Source organism: Maylandia zebra, linkage group LG6 (genome assembly GCF_041146795.1).
Source record: "Maylandia zebra isolate NMK-2024a linkage group LG6, Mzebra_GT3a, whole genome shotgun sequence".
In the NCBI taxonomy this organism is placed as follows: domain Eukaryota; kingdom Metazoa; phylum Chordata; class Actinopteri; order Cichliformes; family Cichlidae; genus Maylandia; species Maylandia zebra.
In genome coordinates, this window is record NC_135172.1 from 30999861 (window position 1) to 31018940 (window position 19080).

The 19080-nt window shown below is 40.3% G+C and overlaps 1 protein-coding gene across 1 annotated transcript; it reads right to left on the bottom strand.

The window, feature by feature from the left end:
- Positions 1-1047: 1047 nt before the first annotated feature.
- On the bottom strand, positions 1048-16345 carry evpla (envoplakin a). The gene is made up of 22 exons (XM_004539231.2): positions 16156-16345; positions 11488-11587; positions 11243-11397; positions 10933-11056; positions 10193-10324; positions 10018-10059; positions 9553-9714; positions 9289-9396; positions 9102-9197; positions 8871-8981; positions 8081-8227; positions 7812-7966; positions 7620-7717; positions 7332-7504; positions 6905-7080; positions 6596-6734; positions 6314-6507; positions 5823-5973; positions 5539-5622; positions 5117-5224; positions 4940-5032; positions 1048-4820 (listed from the first exon to the last, which is right to left on the bottom strand). Exons 1-22 carry the CDS (start codon positions 16224-16226, stop codon positions 1431-1433), a joined length of 6009 nt encoding a protein of 2002 aa, XP_004539288.2. The 5' UTR covers positions 16227-16345; the 3' UTR covers positions 1048-1430.
- Positions 16346-19080: the final 2735 nt, after the last annotated feature.

Genomic DNA, 19080 nt, shown 5'->3' on the forward strand with positions numbered 1-19080 from the left:
TTTAAGTCATGAATTAACCGTGATTGAAAACTTTTTGTTGGAAAGCTGGGTTCTAGTTCACTAACCATACCCAAGCCTGATCACTGTCAGGCAAGTAGAATAAAAAAACCCACTTAAATAGAACCTGTTTGATAAAGTGAAGCGGCCTAAAAGAACTCACAAAGCAACACATCATGCCACTGTCTAAAGAAATGGCTGAGAAACAAAGTTACTGACATCTATCAACCTGGAAATGGTTACAAAGATATATCTAAGGCAGTGTTTCCAGTGAACAACCCTGTGAGCCTTTATTCACAAATGGAGGAAACAGTGGTGATCCTTCCCAGGAGTGGCCAGCCAACCAAAATTACTCCAAGAACACATCATCGACTCATCCATGATTTCACAAAAGAACCCAGAACAACAGTTAAGGTCCGTGTTATTGATTCAACAACGGGAAAAATACAGGACAAAGATGGGAGAGTTCCAAGATGAAAACCACCGCTGAACAAAAATAACAGAGAGTCATTGCATATTTACCAAAAAAACATCTTACTGATACCCAAGACTTTGGGGGAAGTAGTCTGTGGATTGATGAGATAAAAGATAAACTTGGTGGAAGGGTTGTGTCCTGTTGCATCTAGTTGTTTCATAAAAAGAACATCAACCCGACAGTCAAACATGGTGGTGGTAGTGTGATGGTCTGGGGCTCCCCTGCTGTTTCAGGACATGGACGATCAGTTCATTCACTGAAGCCCAAGCTCACTTGGACAACGACTAAGAGCACATCAGCAAGTCTACCTCTGAATATCTCAATAAGCAAATAAAAAAGAAGGTTTTGGACTGCCCAAGTCAAAGTCTTGTATTTAATCTTGTTGAGATACTTTGGCATGACCTCTATTACACGATTATATTATATTTTTCTAATATTAAAAGATGTTTGATGATCTGAAACATTTAAGTTTGACATATATAAAAAAAACTAAGAAATCAAGATGAAGTAAATACTTTTTCATAGCATTTTTCTTTACTTTAGAGACTGCACAGCATTGAAAATGAGAGTCCATACACTTTAACCATTATAATTTATTTTATTGATATTTGTTTCTTTATAAGGTATCAAACAAGATAAAATTCAATGAACAGTTTTGAAGAAAACCCAGGAGTAATACAGAATCAATTAATCTTGGCAAATACCATTGCACCATGTCCCAGTATCCCTAATAACACATTAATATTAAAGATAAACTTCATTTATACTGTTTTTAAATTAAACCAAAAAAGAAAAATCTGCCCACATCAAACATTTTTAGTAAACAAAAAAACTCAGCAGCAGTTATTTTGGCTAGAGAGAAAGCTTTGCAGTAGAAGACTTTTCCTGAGTCAAAATGTCCATTATAAGTAATGTATGGATTTCATATAGAAAAGATGTCTCCAAAAAGTAAACATATCTAAAATCTTGCATATCTAGTCGAATTGTACACTGGACTATAACCAGACCCTTTGGAAGAGGCAGGCAGCATTGGTAAGCCTGTATTTGGGTCTTTCCTGCAGCGATTCAGAGCTTGCTTGTAGTTGATTTTCTCCTTTGTGATTGGGTCTATAATATCTTTGATGTAGGCGGACTCAGTTTCCAGGTCTCTCATTATTGTGTTGTCAATCATTCTGGACCCAACGGCATCCAAGATGCTAACTCTGTGACCGGTATCTGGATCGACCAGCCCTCCGGTCAGGTGCTGAGCCTCCATGAAGCGAATGGCAGTGTCCTTCGGCATCCAGCCTTTCTGAACAGCCTTTCCCACAGACAAACGCTCTTTGGTCACAGGGTCTTCAACTCCAGTGAAAGCCTTCTGTGCATTGAGCAGTCTCTGGATTTGACTATCCTCGATGAGGGCTCTGTTTGCTGCCTTGTGAACCGTGTATCTCCCTTTATTGCTGATGTCAATGATTCCTCCTGTTGATGCCTGAGCCTCCAGAAGTCTTTGGGCAGTTGTGGAATCAATTAGCTTACTCACGGTGGCATTGCGTATTGTGTAGCAGGTGTCAGTGTCTGTATCTATTATTCCAGCAACTGGGTAGGTTTCTTTGGCAGCAGATAGGTTAATAGGTGCTGAATTGAGTGATGTGGTGGATTTTGGGGTGATTGAATTGAACTGGGACTGCTTCTTGTTGTCACCAGCGACGAGCAAGGCAAATTCTGAGATGGGAATTTTTCCTTGTTTGTACTGTTGCAGATCATATTCTGTCAATCTTCCGTCCTTCAGCGCATCTTTGATGGAGTACTGCTTTCCACTCTTGCGATCCTGGAGTAAAGATATCTCCCCATCAGGTCCCAATGAAGTGATCTCCTCCCAGTCACACTCAAGCTCTTGCAAGTGAATGTACTGCGGACGATCAATCAAGCCCTGAAAGTAGGCATCATAAGGAGACATGTCTTTGCCGGTAACTGGGTCCAAAATTGTGATCTTTGTAGAGACATTGGTCTCTTTGGTTCTTGTTTCTGCACTCTCCTCTCTCTGTAGGTTCTGTATAAGCTCACGGATGATGCTATCTCGCTGATGGATCTTGTCTTTTTCGTCCAAGATATCCCTCTCCAAACGCATGACATCAGACTCCATCTTAATGCTTCTCTGTCTGCTCATCTGTGTTCTTTCACTCATCAGTCGGCTCTGCTGCTGGAAGGACAGGCTGATATCGTGCCTCTTGCCATCAAGGGATCTAAGTTCACGAGTGAGGTCTTCCTTCTCTCTCTGTAAGGCATCTCGGTTCATAATCAGGGTTGTCTCCTCTCTTGAAGTAGCAGATTTGCTGTTCATTAGGAAATGGATTTTGTCATTGAAACGTCTAAGTTCATCCTCGAGGTCTTGTCTGGCAAATTTACTTTGAGACACCTGTTCTCTCAGGCGATCCCTCTCAGCCTCAACTGCCTGGTCTTTTTCAACACGGACAACCTCTTTGTAGACTGTCCTCTCACTGGACTTCTCTTTCTGCAAGATTTCAAGCTTTATGTTGATGTTACGGATTTCTCTCTGCAGTCTCAGAATATCACTGGTTTCCTTGTCCATGTCTGACCGCAGACTGCTTGTCAGCCTCTCCAGTTTCGGGTCTCTCTCCACCTTGAGCACCTCCTCGACAACTATGTTTTCCTCAACAGGTGGTGGGGCATTTTCCAGCTGTGAGATACGCAGTTTAATCTCTCTGACTTCAGACTCAGCTTGAATCCTCTTTTGGCGTTCAACACTCTCTCTGAGGATCCTCTCTTTCTCTTCCACCTTTGTTCTTAACTGTTGTAGCTCCAGTTCAAACTGACGCCGGTTCGTTACTTCTTCATCCAGGTTCCTGCTAAGCCTTTCGTGCTCGACCATTTGCCTTGGGTCTTTCTGCAAACGAACAACCTCTTGGAGAACCACCTTCTCTTCTGGTTTCTGTCTCTCCAACTGGATGTATTTATTTTTCAGGTCAAACACCATCTCTTCAATGGTGCGCCGAATCTGTGTCTCTTCCCGCACATTATTTCTCAAGCGGTCAAACTCTTTCTCTTGGAGTGGATCGGGCTCATACTTAATAACTTCTCTGGTGACAAGTTGGGTCTCTACCTTTGACTTTTCAGCCTTCCACTCATCTCTCTCTTGCCGGAGCATTCTCAGCTGGTCTTGGAGGGAATCGTAATTGCTGTGTAAATTATGCACCTGGTCATTTAGCCTCTGAATTTCTCTCTCATTTTCGGGGCTTCTTTCCTCTTTAACCACCTCTTGGAAAACTTCTTTTGTTTCAATTCTTGGCTTCTCTGACTGAATGATGTTGAGTTCAGTTGTCACCTTGGTGAGCCCTCTTTCAAGGTCAGAGCGCTGCTTGCTGCAGTCTTGTATCTCTTTGCGGAGCCGCATTATCTCCACCTCTGTGTTTGGGTCTATCCTGTAGATCTCGTTAACAATTTCCTTCACCTCAACTCTGGGTTTCCATTCGTAAACTTCTCTGTAACGGTTGTGGAGCACCGTCAATTCATTGACCAGAGAGTTGTTTTCAATTCTCTCTTCCTCCAGGCTTGTTCGAATATTCTGGGATTCGTTGATTAGGTCTTGGTCTTGTTCAATCTTTTTGACTTCTTTAGTGATTATCTTAGGCGCAATGTTAGGAATCAGCCTCTCTAGTGCATTTATCTGACTCCTTGTTTGGAAGATGTCATCATTGAGGAGCTTGGTCCTTTTGCTCTCGTCAGAAATTTCTGTCTCAAATGTTCGCACTGCTCTCAGCATCTCTGGGTCTTTCTCCACTTTAACCACTTCCTTCTTAACCACCCTCTCTTTGATTGTTGGCCTCTTCTGCTGGAGAATTGTTACTTCTGTCTTCATCTGAATATGCTCCCCATCCCTCATCCGAATTTCTTCTCTCATCTTCGTTATTTGATCTCTCAGCTTAGCAGCCTCTGTATCCAGCTGGGGATCTTTCTCAAACTCTGTCACCTCTCTAGTCACCAGTTTTGGTGGAGCGCTCTTTACGGTTTCTGCCAGGGTGGTGACTTTTTTGTTTGTAACCTCAACCTCAGTTTGTATGGTGGTGCGCTTCATGATTTCCTCATGTAGCGTCTGCTGCAGAGCCCTCAGATCACTTTCCACTTTTGGGTCACGGTAGTACTTTAGTACTTCTTTCTCCTCGACACGTTCAACTCCACGGCGACTCTTCAAAGACAAAAACCTGTCTTTGAATGTTCTCAGGTTTGTCTCAGCATGAGTCCTCCTCTCCTTCTCCTCCTCCAGCTCTTTTACCAGACCATCTAACTCAAAAGCACTCCTTTCAGACCGCACTTGCTGCTGTGCCACTGCTTGAACTGTCTCTTCATTCTGCAGCAGGAAAAGCAAATTTATTCAAAGTAATATTATTTGCAATGTAGCTTTAGTTTTATGGAAAGCATAATCTAAATGCATACAAAAGATAATAAATTCATTCACTGTTTTCTTACTCGTGATATGAGATTCTTAGCCAGGCCCATCTGTTTTTGGCGCTGGGTGTTTTCAGCTTTTGTTTCAGCGTAGCGGTTCACCAGACTCTTTTCCTGTAATAAGCAAACCTCATGTCACCTCGATCTATAAATAAATGTGAGAAGTGTGTATCATGTTGAAAAACACACAGACATTACCTCTTTCTGAATAGCCTCAGACAGTGTGGGCATACGTGGTTTCTTCGGAACGGTGGCGCCGGCGTCCTCAAGCGTACTGTTGTACGTGTCAACGTTGGTCTCGTACTCCTGCAGAGACGTGAAGATTTAAAATCTTTGAATTGTTTCATGTCATTTGTTGCCTATTTCAAAATCTTTAAGTACGAGCCATGTCTGCTAATGTTAAAATTAAAATGTATTAATTTACTTTCTGTGTTGCCTAAAATGCATTTATGCATTCTATGCTTTTTTAACTTTCAACACATTTGTCTTTACACTGGATGCCCTTCCTGAGGGAAGTCCCATTAGCCCCAGGATTAGCATTTCCTCCCAGGGTTGTACCGCTACACCATGGTTCCATAAATTATTGTATTATATTATTTATTATAAGTTAGGAGTCTTACATTGAGGAGTTCCTGCAGGTCTTGAGAGAGGCTTGTCACCTTTTCCATGTCAGCTTCCTTCCGCGTCAGGTCGTCCATCACCCTCTGCAATGAGTAGGTATAGAAATATTAATCACCTAAAGTTACTGTCCTGTCATAATCATAGTGAATTTCTACAGGTTCATATTGAGAATAATGTTTATACATCCATAAATCAAAAAGACATTATGTGTGGAGTGGGTAGCCAGGTTGTTATTTTATTCTTATGTGATACTTAAAGGTAAATAATCAGAAGACAGTCTCACCTCTTGAGAGCTCTTCTTAGCAGCAATCTGAGACAGATCGTCATTGGGGCTTATCTTGTTTGTTGGCAGGTTGTCCAAGAATGAGTTCAGGGATTTACATGTGCTCTGGAACTCCTGGTTCTTTCCTGCAGTTTCGAGTAAGGTGCTTTCTCTGAGAGGAATATGAGAGGTATTAGGCACATTATGAGGTATTGGTGTATTAGGTACATTATGACAACAGAAACGCCTTATGTAATGAAACCTGTTTTACCTTTTAGTAGTGTAGTAGCACATTTTTATAGGTTATATATAGATGTATATAGATTTATAGATGAAGTACAGATGAACCCCATTGCAGGTTGCAAATACCCGATCTAATCGTAAAGGTACTTCTCACTTCCTTGTTGCTTGATTTAAGTGATTTAAAAGGCTGATGAGGGAAAACCACTGTAGTCTGTCTTTCTAATAAAGCTGAAGGGACTGAGATGATGTGTTCACAGTCTGACTCTCACCTCTCCTTCAGCTGGTTGGCAACATTGGTATAACGTGCTTGTAGCTGCTTGACCTCTGTTTTCTGGCACTGGATGTCCGGGCAGTACTCCTGGTAGTCCTGCTGCAGAGAGCTGCACAGCTGCTCTGTGGTCTCCAGATCCTTGCTGAGCTTCTTCATGTCATTCTGAGCAGCTGCCACAGACTTTTGCTGGCTCTAAACACCACAAAGGAGATGTTCAATTCAAAGTGAACATTAGAGATATGCAAGAGAATTCAAATTTGTATGGTCAAGACTTCCTTACTTGAATTTCCTCAGCACGGGTTTCAATTGCTTTTGGGCCATTAGGGATCGGACCATCTTCACTCAGCCTTTTCTCAAAGCCGGAGACGAGACCATCCACCTTCTTGATCTGTTTCTCCAGGTTAAGTGAGGCATTTGCTCTGCAGAAAAGAAGATAAATAAACTACTAAATATACTAAGGTTATCTGTTATCTAGATCATCTACTCAAGTAACACAACTTAACAAAGATGGATAGAAGAATGAAAAACTGATTTAAGTTTTTAAAAATGTTGTTCCAAAATCAAACCCCGCCATAAAACAAGCTCTTACTTCTTATTGTAAAGGTCAGCAAGTGCAGCAAGGTTGTCAGACTTGTTGCTGGCAGCACTGAGTTTGAGCGGCAGTCCCAAAGAGGTCCCGTTGGGATCTTTAGCCAGCAGGGGCTGCATGCCAGCCTGTGCAGCCTGTTGCTGCTGCTGTAGAGCCTGTAGTGTCTGAGCAGTTTGCTGTAAAGAGCATCCATACAACCCTCCATTAAACATGAGATATAAGTATAATTCACAGCATAATCATTTCATGCTGACAGTCTGCAGGAGTGAAGAATCCCTTTATGCTGTATAGGGTATGAATGCATACACACACATACGAGGATAATAACAGCAAAATAATGGCTTTTATATGGTTTGTTTTAGTTTCTTGGTGTCACATGGTGAATGATATTTAGCTGGTGCTGATGCTAGTTTGTGTTTTTTCTCACCTCCTGCTCCTTCATCCTTTTGGCCAGATCACCAGCGGGATCACTGCGGCTCAGCGGGGCTCGCAGACGGCTCAGCATGCTCTCCTCAGCTTTGGCCAGGTCATTGTCCAGCTTGTCCAGCTGCTGAGAGAGGGCTGCTACTTTGGGGTCCATGGGGGCAGAAGACACTGGGGCTGAAGGAGGAAAAGGAGAGCTTTTTAAATGGTTGATCTCACTTTAGTTGTGGTTTAAAGATGCAGTGATTGCATATAATGAGGACACTTATGCATTTAATTAATTGACAACAACCTAACTGCTGGGCCCTGGAGATTTCTGATTTGTTATTCTTCAGGGAGTCGGCCAGAGCGGCTCTTCTCTTCTTGATGTCTGCAAGCTCCTGGCCCAAACTAATGAACAAAAAGAAAGGGGCGGAGTCAAAGAAAGGGCAGACGTCGGATGTGCCATTTGAGCTGTTTAATAATAAAGCTTGTCAGCACTTACAGGTCCACTTTATCAATGGCCTCTGAGTCAGGTGGTGGGATCTGGAAGCAAACTCCTGGGAATTTTTTAGTTTTTCCATCAGTGGAAATGACATTCCAGTTCGCAACGTCTGAGTTTGATTTTAAGGTGAACTTGTCTCCTCTTTGCAGAGAATCCTAAAAAAATAACGATTGATTCAGTCAGACAAGTCACTTTTCAAAGTTGTTGTTGTTTTTTACTGCAGCCACATGCAGTTAGAGTTTTACATTTAGACAAAAATTGTTCCCCACCGTGCCTGTTTCCCAGTCGCACAGGGACTCCACAGTGATGGCTCTGCTGGGGGTCGTACGTCGCAGTTTCAGTGGAGCGATGGTGGTGCTGCGTTTCCTCAGGTCAGCCAGCAGCTGTTCACATTTCTGCACATCTTTCTCCTCCGCCTGGTAGGAAAAACACGCAAAGATTAAAAAAAGATTCCAAACATATCTTTTCACATAATTTTTCTGCTGGGTTTAACAAACTTAGTGTAATATCCCGCAAAATGAACCTCTGTTTCTTCCTGATTTCAGTACCGTGGCAATGAAAGACTGCTCTATAACACATCTCAATCAGTGGGTGGTGGCAAACCAGGTGTGTGAGCACCTTTAACTCATTTTATGTATTTGTTTTTGTTAGTTCTGGTGTATATTGGCAGGACTGTAAAGTTTCATGTGACCTGCCCAGCAAATTAACAGTTTTCCTTCAGTCTGCTGTGTTTACACCTTATATTTTCTCATATATATGTCCATTTACATATGAATAAATAAATAAACTTTGAGAATTATTCAATAAATATAACTCAAAGACTTTATAATTTCCCTTTTTAGGCTTCCACTGAACAGAATCAACTTTTGGAGACTTTCCCTGTTTTACTTTTGAACTTTGGAGTCTCCTTGTCTCCAGCTTTGCCTGCCCCAGTGCCTCATTTTCTATCCAAATCTCCTTCTCATTCACTTTTTTAAAATCCTCACTGCTAGCTTGAAAGAGGGGTGCAAGCTGAATTTCTTATGTGTGCTGAGTTGCAGTACTGGTGGCTGGACGTACCTCAAGCTGCAGCAGTTTCTCAGTTTTGCTCTTCTTGCTGAGAGTCTTGGGGTCCAAGGTGCTGTTGAGCTTGGTCAGCGACTCTGACAGCTGCTCGCTGTCATATTGGTACTGAAAAACGGAACAAAGCACACTTTTTGTTTTGTTTTGAGTTTATGCATAAAATCTGCAAATGGTGATGACAGAACAGGTTGCAAACTGAGCACTGCATTGCGATGAACTCTGTCTCACCCTTTTGAAATCCTCCACGCTGTCCAGGTGCGTCTCTTGACAGATGCAGAGATTGAGGAATTTCTGCCACTCATTTCGTACATCATCTCTTTGAGCCTGGAAATATAATGAAGGGAGTTGACATACCTTTAAACAGCATTCAGGATGAAAGAGTGAAGCTGATGTTGTTAACGGGCTTTTCAAGTACCTGTATTGTGTCGCTTGCGGGGTGCTTCATCTCAACAAGTCTCTCGCCTTCGTCCTGGAGTTTGTTCACCTCGGCCTCGTGGGACAGCAGACTGTTGTTCTTGAAATTCTAAATGAGATCAAATCAAAATTGATGTATTTATGTGTGACTTCATCCAGGTACAGAACCAAAACAACTTCTGTCACACTGGACAGGCCACACCTCGTGATTGGTGAGCCTTTCAATTCTATTTTTCATCTGACTTAAAAACGCATTAATCCTAACCTCATACTGCCTCCGAACGTCAGGAGGGTCCAACATGTGGTCACTCCAGTCTTGCTTTTTGATCTTATTCTGCTCTTCTGCCAGGAAGTTCAGCTCCTTGTTGCAGCTCTGCATGTACTCATATAGGCTATTAAGGTAGTGACGGCGCCACTTGGAGTTGTCCTTAGGAGAAATAAATTTAAATGGAAAGACAAATGAGTACCCCTAAAATAATTTTTTTATTCATTTATTCATGTATTAATTATTATTTCTTTCTTTCTTTCTTTTGATTTTTTAAATTTCTTTAAATTTTTTTTACTTTTTTGGGGGAAATTTTAAGCAGAAATTTACATTTTTCATTTTTTCTCCAACAAAGAAAAAAACAAAAATTGGAAAAATTCCCTCAGAGCTTTTTACACTGCCAAAACCAAAAGTGAAATAAGACTTGTGTTTATCTTTGAACATTAAGTGACTGAAGCAACTCACCAATAAGTTGTTGTACTGTTTTTTCAGAGTGTCGTATTTCTCCTTAAAAAACAAGACAGCGAATGTGAGCGGCTGTTTGAAATGCTTTTTGCTTAATAAAGGACACAAGCTGCAATCAGTTTTAAGTAGAACACATCATGCAAGCATGTGTTCTTGTGTAATCATGCATGCAGACCTTGCTGCCAGCAGAAGCGAGGCAGAGCTGCGTGTTGTAGGCGTCAATCTCTTTGTGTACGATGTTGTGAGCAGCAATCTGCTTCTCCAGATCAGCCATACTAGGGCCAAACTGCTCCACATCCACCAGTTTCTGAAAGCACAGACACCAGAAGAAAGCAGTTCATGGAAATGTAGTGATGAGATATCAAAGGACAGGTCTGACAGGGTGAGGCCGGTAAAACAAAGAAACAAGTGCATTTAGATTACATTAGGATTAAAGGATACAGTTAATGTTATTTATTATTAAGCAATCCTGTGAAAGGGTGACTGCCATTTTCCCCACCCTGTAGTTCCTAATGGAGACTTAAATCTTTTTAAAAGACTGCAAATATTTAGTTTGATTTTTTTCAAAACACTTGATGTCGAGGGGGTTTGCAAAGTGGCTTGCAGGGAGAACAGCAAGGGTGGCCAGGCTAGTGCTAGCTAAAAAGGGAACTATAGATAGAATTACATAGAAATTACAGATTGCTGACATCATGTCAAAGGAGTCTGATTTCTCTACGATGCTCAAATAAGCAACAGTGCGACTCAAAGTTTGAACAGTTTTTGTTACAGAGCGTCTGACTACAGAGGAAAATACTTGTTGGTGGCAGCAGTTTTAAAACAGTTTTTTGTCCTTTTTGTTGACAATAAGAGCATTAATATTTAATAGAGTATGAAAGACTGACGTGGATGTTCAGACAGTGTAACAGTACTTACTTGCTTCTCACTTAAAACAGGCCCCCAGTCAATTAAGGGCATCCGCGACACATCATCAATCTGCTCGTAGATGTCTCTGTAGACGGTACAGTCCTTCAGCCAGCGCTCATGAAGATGAAGGACACTGGAGTCATCAAAGGGCAGAAAAGACACAAAGAAACAAACAACTGTGGTTAATGTGGAGCTCCAATGAGTTCAAAGTTAATGATATTAAACAGCTAAAATGTTTTAAAATCCTCAGTATGTTCTCAGAGGAGGGACCAGGTATACTGCAAATCTTCTGTGTTGTATTTATTCTGCATGAACTCACTCGCTCTCTATGTCTGTGGCTTGTGGATGTTTTAGGTTCTTGGCTTTGTCAACATCTATGAAGAGCTTCTTCAGCAGGCCCTCAGCTTCACCCAGCTCATCTGAGATCTCCCTCTGATGCTGGTACGGCAGCTCTTTCTTGTCATTTTCAAAATCCTGTCAAAGGCAGACAACAGATAAGGTGACGTTTTTACAAAGCAATGAGGGTAATCGTTCATAAAATTAGAGGTTTTGTTTTGTTCTTACCACAGCAAGCAGCTCCTCAGCCCTGAGGACGTTTTTCTCCACCAAGTCTGCATCTTTTTGCATCTGGGTGATCAGCAAGGCCAAGTCGGTGGCCTGTGACCTGCAGCAGACAACAAAGGTCAGAGGTTGAACAGCAGCACACATCATTTCAGGGATGATACAGAATTGGTAAGTATACGAGTACTCCCACGCAGAAGTTTTGAATAATTAACAGCTTGATTACAGTCAAACCTTATGGTGTGCATTTTTATGAGCACTCTCACTACCAACAAAGACTTATTTATATTTGTGGACAAACTTCACATCCCCAGGTCATCCTTTATATAAAAAAAATCTGCACAGTGAGGGTGTTTTTATTTTTATTTTTTCCATTCAGTGTTTTTTATTTTGCACAAACTGCACAGTTTCCAGATCTTTTAGGATGGAGTAGGATTTTTCCACCCTTCGCACCACACCCAAAACGTTCCTTAAATTCTACCCATTCTTGAACTTTGACTGTCACTCCCTCTGTCAGTGTTTGTGTTGATTGTGTCGCTGCTCGGAGTAAAGCAAAGCAATGACTAAGATTGTCAAAATGAGGAGGAGGAAGACATTCCATTGAGAGATTAGCTACACCCATGAAGGTGAAGTCTTTGGGATTGGAGACAAATATTGTATTTGTTTTATTTAAGAGGCTTTGTATCTACTGCCTGAATAAATCATGGGGTAGAGCTCAGTTAAAAGTTAAATTAGATTAAATCAAAGTTTTTGCAAACTGCAAACTGGGTTTTGGAGATATGTTTGTGTATAATTGGTTCAGCAATGTGTGTGTGTGTTAAAAATAGACTTTTTAAAATCCAGGTTTTGCCTCATTAACTGAGATTTATGTATTTTACACAGCTGTATAAAACTGTATACCACCTCCACACACACACACACACACACACACACACACACACACACACACACACACACACACACACACACACACACACACACACACATTCTAAATATGGCAACTTTCAACATATTACACTTTTGCTTTTGTTAGTAATGAAATGTGCGATACATTGCACAGCAGTCTCTGAAGTTTAAAAAATGTTGCTAAAGTAGAGCTACAGTTCAAAAAATACAGATGAAAAAATCTTAGCAGCACAATTTTTTGGTGTATCTGTCAGTGTCAACATTAAGAAAAGAGATATGAAAAGCTGTCAGACTGGGCTGGACTGGGACAAAAAATCAGCCCAGGTATTTTGACTAGAGACCGGCCCACCAAGTATTATAGGAAAAACCATAAAGCCTTTGAATGAAAACAAACGCTGTTGTGACAGTGATGCACAGTCTTGTTGGTATATATGTATGATTTCTATGACGATGAGGGATGAGAGAAGAAGAGGAAGAATAAACACACAAATACACAGAATAACTCCAGCTTTGTGTCTTTTTTTCATTCTAGCTGAAGTATGGGACAAATCGCTTGCTTTTCACCTCAACATGGATGTATTGTAATTGGTCCAGCCCAGAGTCGATCACAACCATTGGACAATCCACCACCTTTCATTGTTTATACCATTAACATAAAAACGAAAAATCACTATCTGCCCACCGGTAATAACCATGTTATTATAAAGAATAACATGGTTATATTAACCAGTGTAAGTAAGTTTACTTATGAAGCCCTTTTAACAGATAAGTAGTCACAAAGTGTTGCACATAAAATAGAGTAAAATAGATTTAAATGTGAAAAACATAATAAAAACAAGCTCAAAGATCAAGACAAAGAATAAACGAAATCAAGAAAATTAAACGATTTTAAACTGCTTTTTTAAAAGAGAGTCAGCGCTTTTGAAAACTGCTTATAGAGGAAATGACCAGTGGGCCGAGGATTCAGTCTGAGAAAGGTCACACTGATGCTGAAATTACACTTATGTGCAAAACGAAATCAAAGAATCTGGTTCTGCAGCTGCTGTCACAACGACTGCCCTGTTCCTGCTCACTCAGCAGGAGGGACAGGTATGCATTCCCACCTTTGCAGTCAAAGAAAAACCTGTTTAGTTACCATTGTTTATAGAAACAGTAGGTGCAGTGGGCTGTGGAAGAGATTTATCCTCTTTGCTCTAAAAAAACAAATGATCAAATAAATACATGAAAAAAAAGAGTCTGTGATCATCAGACAGAGGAGCATGAGCCAAACATACCAAACACTCGCTATACTACGCATGGCGCCATTTTTCCAATAATTGCACTCAATTTGGATTTTTAAAGGTAAATTTTAAAAGTGGCTTTAATCTCTAGTTTGTCTTCTGTAATATACAGATCTTTATATTTTACTTTTTTACTTTCCTACATGTCGGATATTTAGTTCTGAGTTTGTCTTGATAAAGGTGAACTGTGTAGGGACTGAAATGAATAAAGGTCTGATTTCTGATCTCTTTTATTTAAAGCTGTCACCTTTGGTTTATTCACTTTATTCTTTTATTAATAGCAGATAAGAATTACTGGTCACACCCATACATTGATGTAGACACATACAGTATCTGCATCAAATGTGTGCTTTTTTTTTTTTTTTTTTAATCAAGCAGCAGTGTGATATTCCTGTGCAGGAGTGGCTGTGCAGGGTTTTCCAGGAGTGTCTTGTAAGGTGATACTTTGAGTTTCTCATAAGGTGTTTTGGGGGAACTTTATGCTTTCCTCAGCATGAATCAAGTATTTGTGCGGGCTGCTTGTGTGGTCATGCTGAGCTTTTAGCCAATTTTAAAAAAATGGTTAAAGAAATCGTTAAACTGCTCTTCTTCAACAGTTGGTGGTTTTTAGTAAATTATTAAATGAATGACTGCTACAGAAAACACTACTATGAGACCAGTTTAAACTGGATTATCTGCATAATTTAGAAGGGCTTGCCTGCATTTTTTAGATGATAGTAAGATCTCACATCTTCTGCACAAACACCCTCATTTCCCCCTCAAGCTAAACTCATATTGTATAAAAAAGGTCTGATTTCATAGTAAAATTAGGTTCAAGAATTGTTATTTTACAACATGACCACTGGAGCAAAGAAATGGATGTTGAATGCCGAAATGAATCTGTGCTTTACAGTCAGCAGAGTCATTATTAAATCCCTGCGTAACCAGCGCTCTAATCTGTGATGTAACCAAAGGCACCAGCAGAACAAGATGAATGTCTGAGAGCCGCCCAGACTCAACACACACAAATACAAATTTTTCCATGACGTCTTTGGGCTTTTCGACTTCTTGGAGACTCAGCCTGACCCGAGCATTAGCTGCCACTTTTACCTTTATTTGTACCTTTATTTTAAAAACATTAAAAAACGTCCCAGTGCCATGTCTAATGCACAAATCCATACATCGCAGCTCTCCAGCTGTCCGTGTCATTTCCAACAAACACCCAGGAATCATCTTTGATTGCGATTCACAAATTTTTCTTAAACTAATAAATAAACAATTATCAGACAATAGAAATGACTGAATGAAATGAACAGCACTTCCTGTGCGTCACTCTGTAATGTACAGTTAAAAACCAACGCCCACATGAGAGGCAGAAACCAGCTGAGCAAAACGGACAACCCAGCCCTCATCACGCCTCAGCAGAGAGAAAATATGTCTGAAGCCGAGCCAAGGTGAAGGCACAAGCCGGACACCACCTGACGGTGAGATCACGTCAGCGGTCTTTTGTTACTCCCAGGAACAAAAAGGTGAAGTGGTCGGCTTTGCAGCTGAATGTGGGGCTCTTTCTATGAATAGAAACTGATCCTGAGGAAACCTGAAGAGAACCCATCCTCAATACTATCCATTACTTAAAAAGGTGATCATCCCACTTCGCCGCTTTGAATGCAGCGACTTAAATGGCGTTCTGATCTGTGATCCGGAGACTTTTGGCAGATTTGCCATGAGTTAGATTCAGTGGCTCTTCATGAGCCTTCTCTTTATATTTAGCACATGAAAATGACCTCACCCACATTATGCATCAAATGGAATTCATTTTTATTCGCAATCCTCTAAAGCAGGTTGCTGTCAGCTTTATGTAAATGTTTGAAACCTGTGCCACCTGACTGTCATATTTCCATATCTGATCTGAACAGCTGCCTAGCCTGATAGGACTCCCTACATCTTCAAGCAACAAAAGCTCTCCAATAATCATTTTGCACAGACAGAAAGTTTCTCTGTGAATGATTTTTTTTCTCCAGTACAATAAAATTACTAATACAAATGATCTGACACCTGTCAAGGGTCTAACACCAATAAATTAGGTTTAGGGTAAATTTCTGCCTGATAATCAGGATGACAACATCTTTCAATTTCACTTTTAGTCGTAATTCCCTCATTTCACTCGTCCTCTTGCAGGACACCGATGCACATCGTGTTTACAAAGTAAACTTGACCCCTGGCTTGTATTTAGCTTTCGCTTTTTCCAAAAGATTAACTCTCACATAACTCAGCACTTGAAAGCAGTGAAGGAATTCCCTAGGAAAACATGCATTAAAACCTCATTTAAACTTGTAATATAATAAACCACAAAACAGACGCACACAGAGAAAGAGGGCAGCAAGAACACACAGGAAACATGACACAGTTCTTGGCTTTAGAAGAACAGGAACAGGAGGAACATGACAGAGATACAGTGTCACCACACTCATACACGCATTCATAAAATCCACAGTGAATAACTCACTTGCTGATCTTCCCCGAGACCTTGAGTGTACCATTCTTAGTGTCCTTGGAGCTCTCCTTTTTCTTAAACATCTTGGCGGATGTCAAGCAGAGATCCTGAGTAAAAACTCTCACTCTCTCTCTGTCTCACTCCTTCTTCGTCTCTGACTCCCGCTCTCTCTGGTTCTTGTCAAACACACTGAAGTATACAAACACACACACACTCATGTCACCACGGTGTTTAATGCCAGTGGCTCCTCCCAAACAGGTTAACAGGTGTGTCAACGCCCAAACATCCACCTTGCAGAGGACGACTGGACCGACCTGTTCTCTGCACTCTCCCTCTCTTCTTCCCTTCTTCAGGCCAGCCCTTCCTTTCATTGGGCCCCTGACACACTCTCCAAACTCGCACAGGTCTTTTAATTACCAACAAAGCAGGAATGCATAATTCAGAAAGCCAGAGGGAAACGCTCCATTCCTGCACTGTTCACTCGGCTCTGTGTGTCACACGCATTGTGAAGATTATATCCCTTGGGATAATTATAGAGCTGAAAAATGATCCAGTGCTACAAACCCAAAATGGTATTGAACTGCAAATCTGATTCCTTAAAGGGATAGGTGAGTTTTGTCACAAGGTTTCTCTCAAGGTTATTCGTATAAGAGGATACATAATATTAGGCAACTCGATTTCACGTTTACCCCAAAAAAGAAATAATAATTCTGGCCTTTCAAGACTTCAGTGAATAATACCAATAATATACCAGAATAATACCAGTCTGGTTTTAAAGGTAGCAGCACAGAAATTGGGCCTTACAGTCTTGTTTGCATAAACTGTAGATAAAAGATTGAAATGACCACTGCAACATCACCGTAAAGTCCTGCACACCTCAAAACCCTTAAAAATAGAGACCAAGATACTGAGCCGTTTGTAAGAGAAGCTGAACTGCCCTTTTAAAAGGTTTCTATATAAGTTGATTTCTTTTTTCCACCAGAGGAGTTGTCCACTGCTGGCCATTTGAAAAAGCACTGATGTATCCATATTTTACACATGTGATTCTTAATGATTGTTAATATTGGATCAAACAGCCCTAAAGTGTCTGATCTGGTCTGTCCTAGGTGATTACATAACTCACCCCCATTAGAGGTACGTTTTCTGAGCTGCTCTTGTCTTATTTAAAGTTTGTGTATCATATGGGGTCCCTCAGGGCTTAGTTTTGGATCCACTTCTGTTACATTTGTGGACTACATCATAAAGTCATACAGCAATTCATATTATAAATAAACTGAGGCTAAACAGTTATACTGTTTCTGCCAACAAACTCAGCGCAGCGCTGATATCAAATATCTATTGAAAGAATTTTTTTTTAAAACCGACATATATTCTAATAATAAACCCATGAGGCACCAGATTCCCCTTTATTGATACCTATGTTGGTGAAACCTTGTGAGCATGGCAAAACACACACACAACCACACATATATTTTCAAGGTTTTGCCATATGTGTAATCCACATTGTGTAAAGTGACGCATACGGCTAATGAATATTACATTTAATGTAGAATCAATATAGCATTATCCCCTTTTATTTATTTTATCCCATCTAATATATTTTTTATTTACTTATCCATATTTTTAAAAAGAATATATTATTTTTGTGTAATCTTTGCAATTTGTTTCCTTTTTTAATCGCATGTAAAATTTGCATTGTAAATACATTTTTACTTCTGAAGAAGGACAGTTACAGCTCTGAAATATCTGAAATATGTAGCACAGGAGGAGTTTTGGCACAACAGCTCACTGTTGATTGGTCTGAAAGGCATTTTTAAAATTACAATTTTTAACATTTTTTTTTCTCCCAGTGTAGATTAAATCTCTTTTTTGGACTGTCATTAATTGAATTTGGTTTTGTCATAATGACAAGTGGCTCAAGGTGCTTTTATTGTAAGGTAAAAACCCTATAATAATACAGAGAAAACCCCAACAGTCATATGACCCCTCTTTGAGCAAGTGCTTTGGCGACAGTGGCAAGGAAAAACGTTTAAACCTCTGGCAGAATCAGGCTCAGGGAGGCGGCCATGTCCTGTGACTGGTTGGGGTGAGGGGAGGAAGCCAGTATGAGGACATGCTGTGTGAAAAAGAAAATGTGCGATAATTATTAAAAGGTTATCCTCATTTCCAGCTCAATGTTTTTATTTTTGGACTGTTATTTTATTATGTTATTATTTGTCTTATCCCTGGACTGAAACTGGACCTCTAAAACAACCTGTTTTAAAACCTAAAGACGAGTTCACATCAGAGCTGTGTGCCCGAGATGATCCTCTCGGCCTGATATCTGTCTGAAACTGAGCATTTGGTTTACATGCTGACCTCATTGCTAATAACCTGCTTCATGTTATATATGAGCATCCATTATTCTAAATATATGTGTAACAGCTAATTGCTTTCAACCACACCTTCCTTTATTATAGTTACATTTTACTTGAGTATTAGAACATTAAAAATTTATATGGAAGACGTGTGTAGAAATAATTAGCAGCAGTAAAATAATCAAAGAAAGAAGTGATTCCATGTGTGAGTGATAAGTGGACGCAGAACAAATGGTCTTTATGTTATCCCATATTTCTCTACCTCTGTATCCTGTTAAGTCCCTAGGATCAGAGATAAAGGATATATTTATTATCCCGGAAAGAAATGTGCTGGAGAATAATCACACTACCATGAAGGAAACATAAACAGAGACTAAATACCTCATAGAAATCGCACTGACTTATTTAAAGGTGACATCTGCTGGGACAATTTCGTTTATAGGTTTCTGTCTTGCATGCTGGAAAACTCTATCTACTGCCAGACAATAGCAACTTGATGCATTAGTATATCCAAGAAATTTCTCTGCTACCATAACTAAAAAGAACACAGCATTCCCAATCTGAGAGCTCCAAATTAATG

Bases quoted from the DNA above. Each gene is read 5' to 3' on its own strand.
- evpla (XM_004539231.2), bottom strand. From the start codon at position 16,226: ATGTTTAAGAAAAAGGAGAGCTCCAAGGACACTAAGAATGGTACACTC. The intron at 7,967-8,080 runs GTGGGGAACAAT...TTATTTTTTTAG, and splicing joins GCGACTGGGAAACAGGCACG to GATTCTCTGCAAAGAGGAGA. The intron at 6,508-6,595 runs GTAAGGAAGTCT...TGTGGTGTTTAG, and splicing joins CCCGTGCTGAGGAAATTCAA to AGCCAGCAAAAGTCTGTGGC.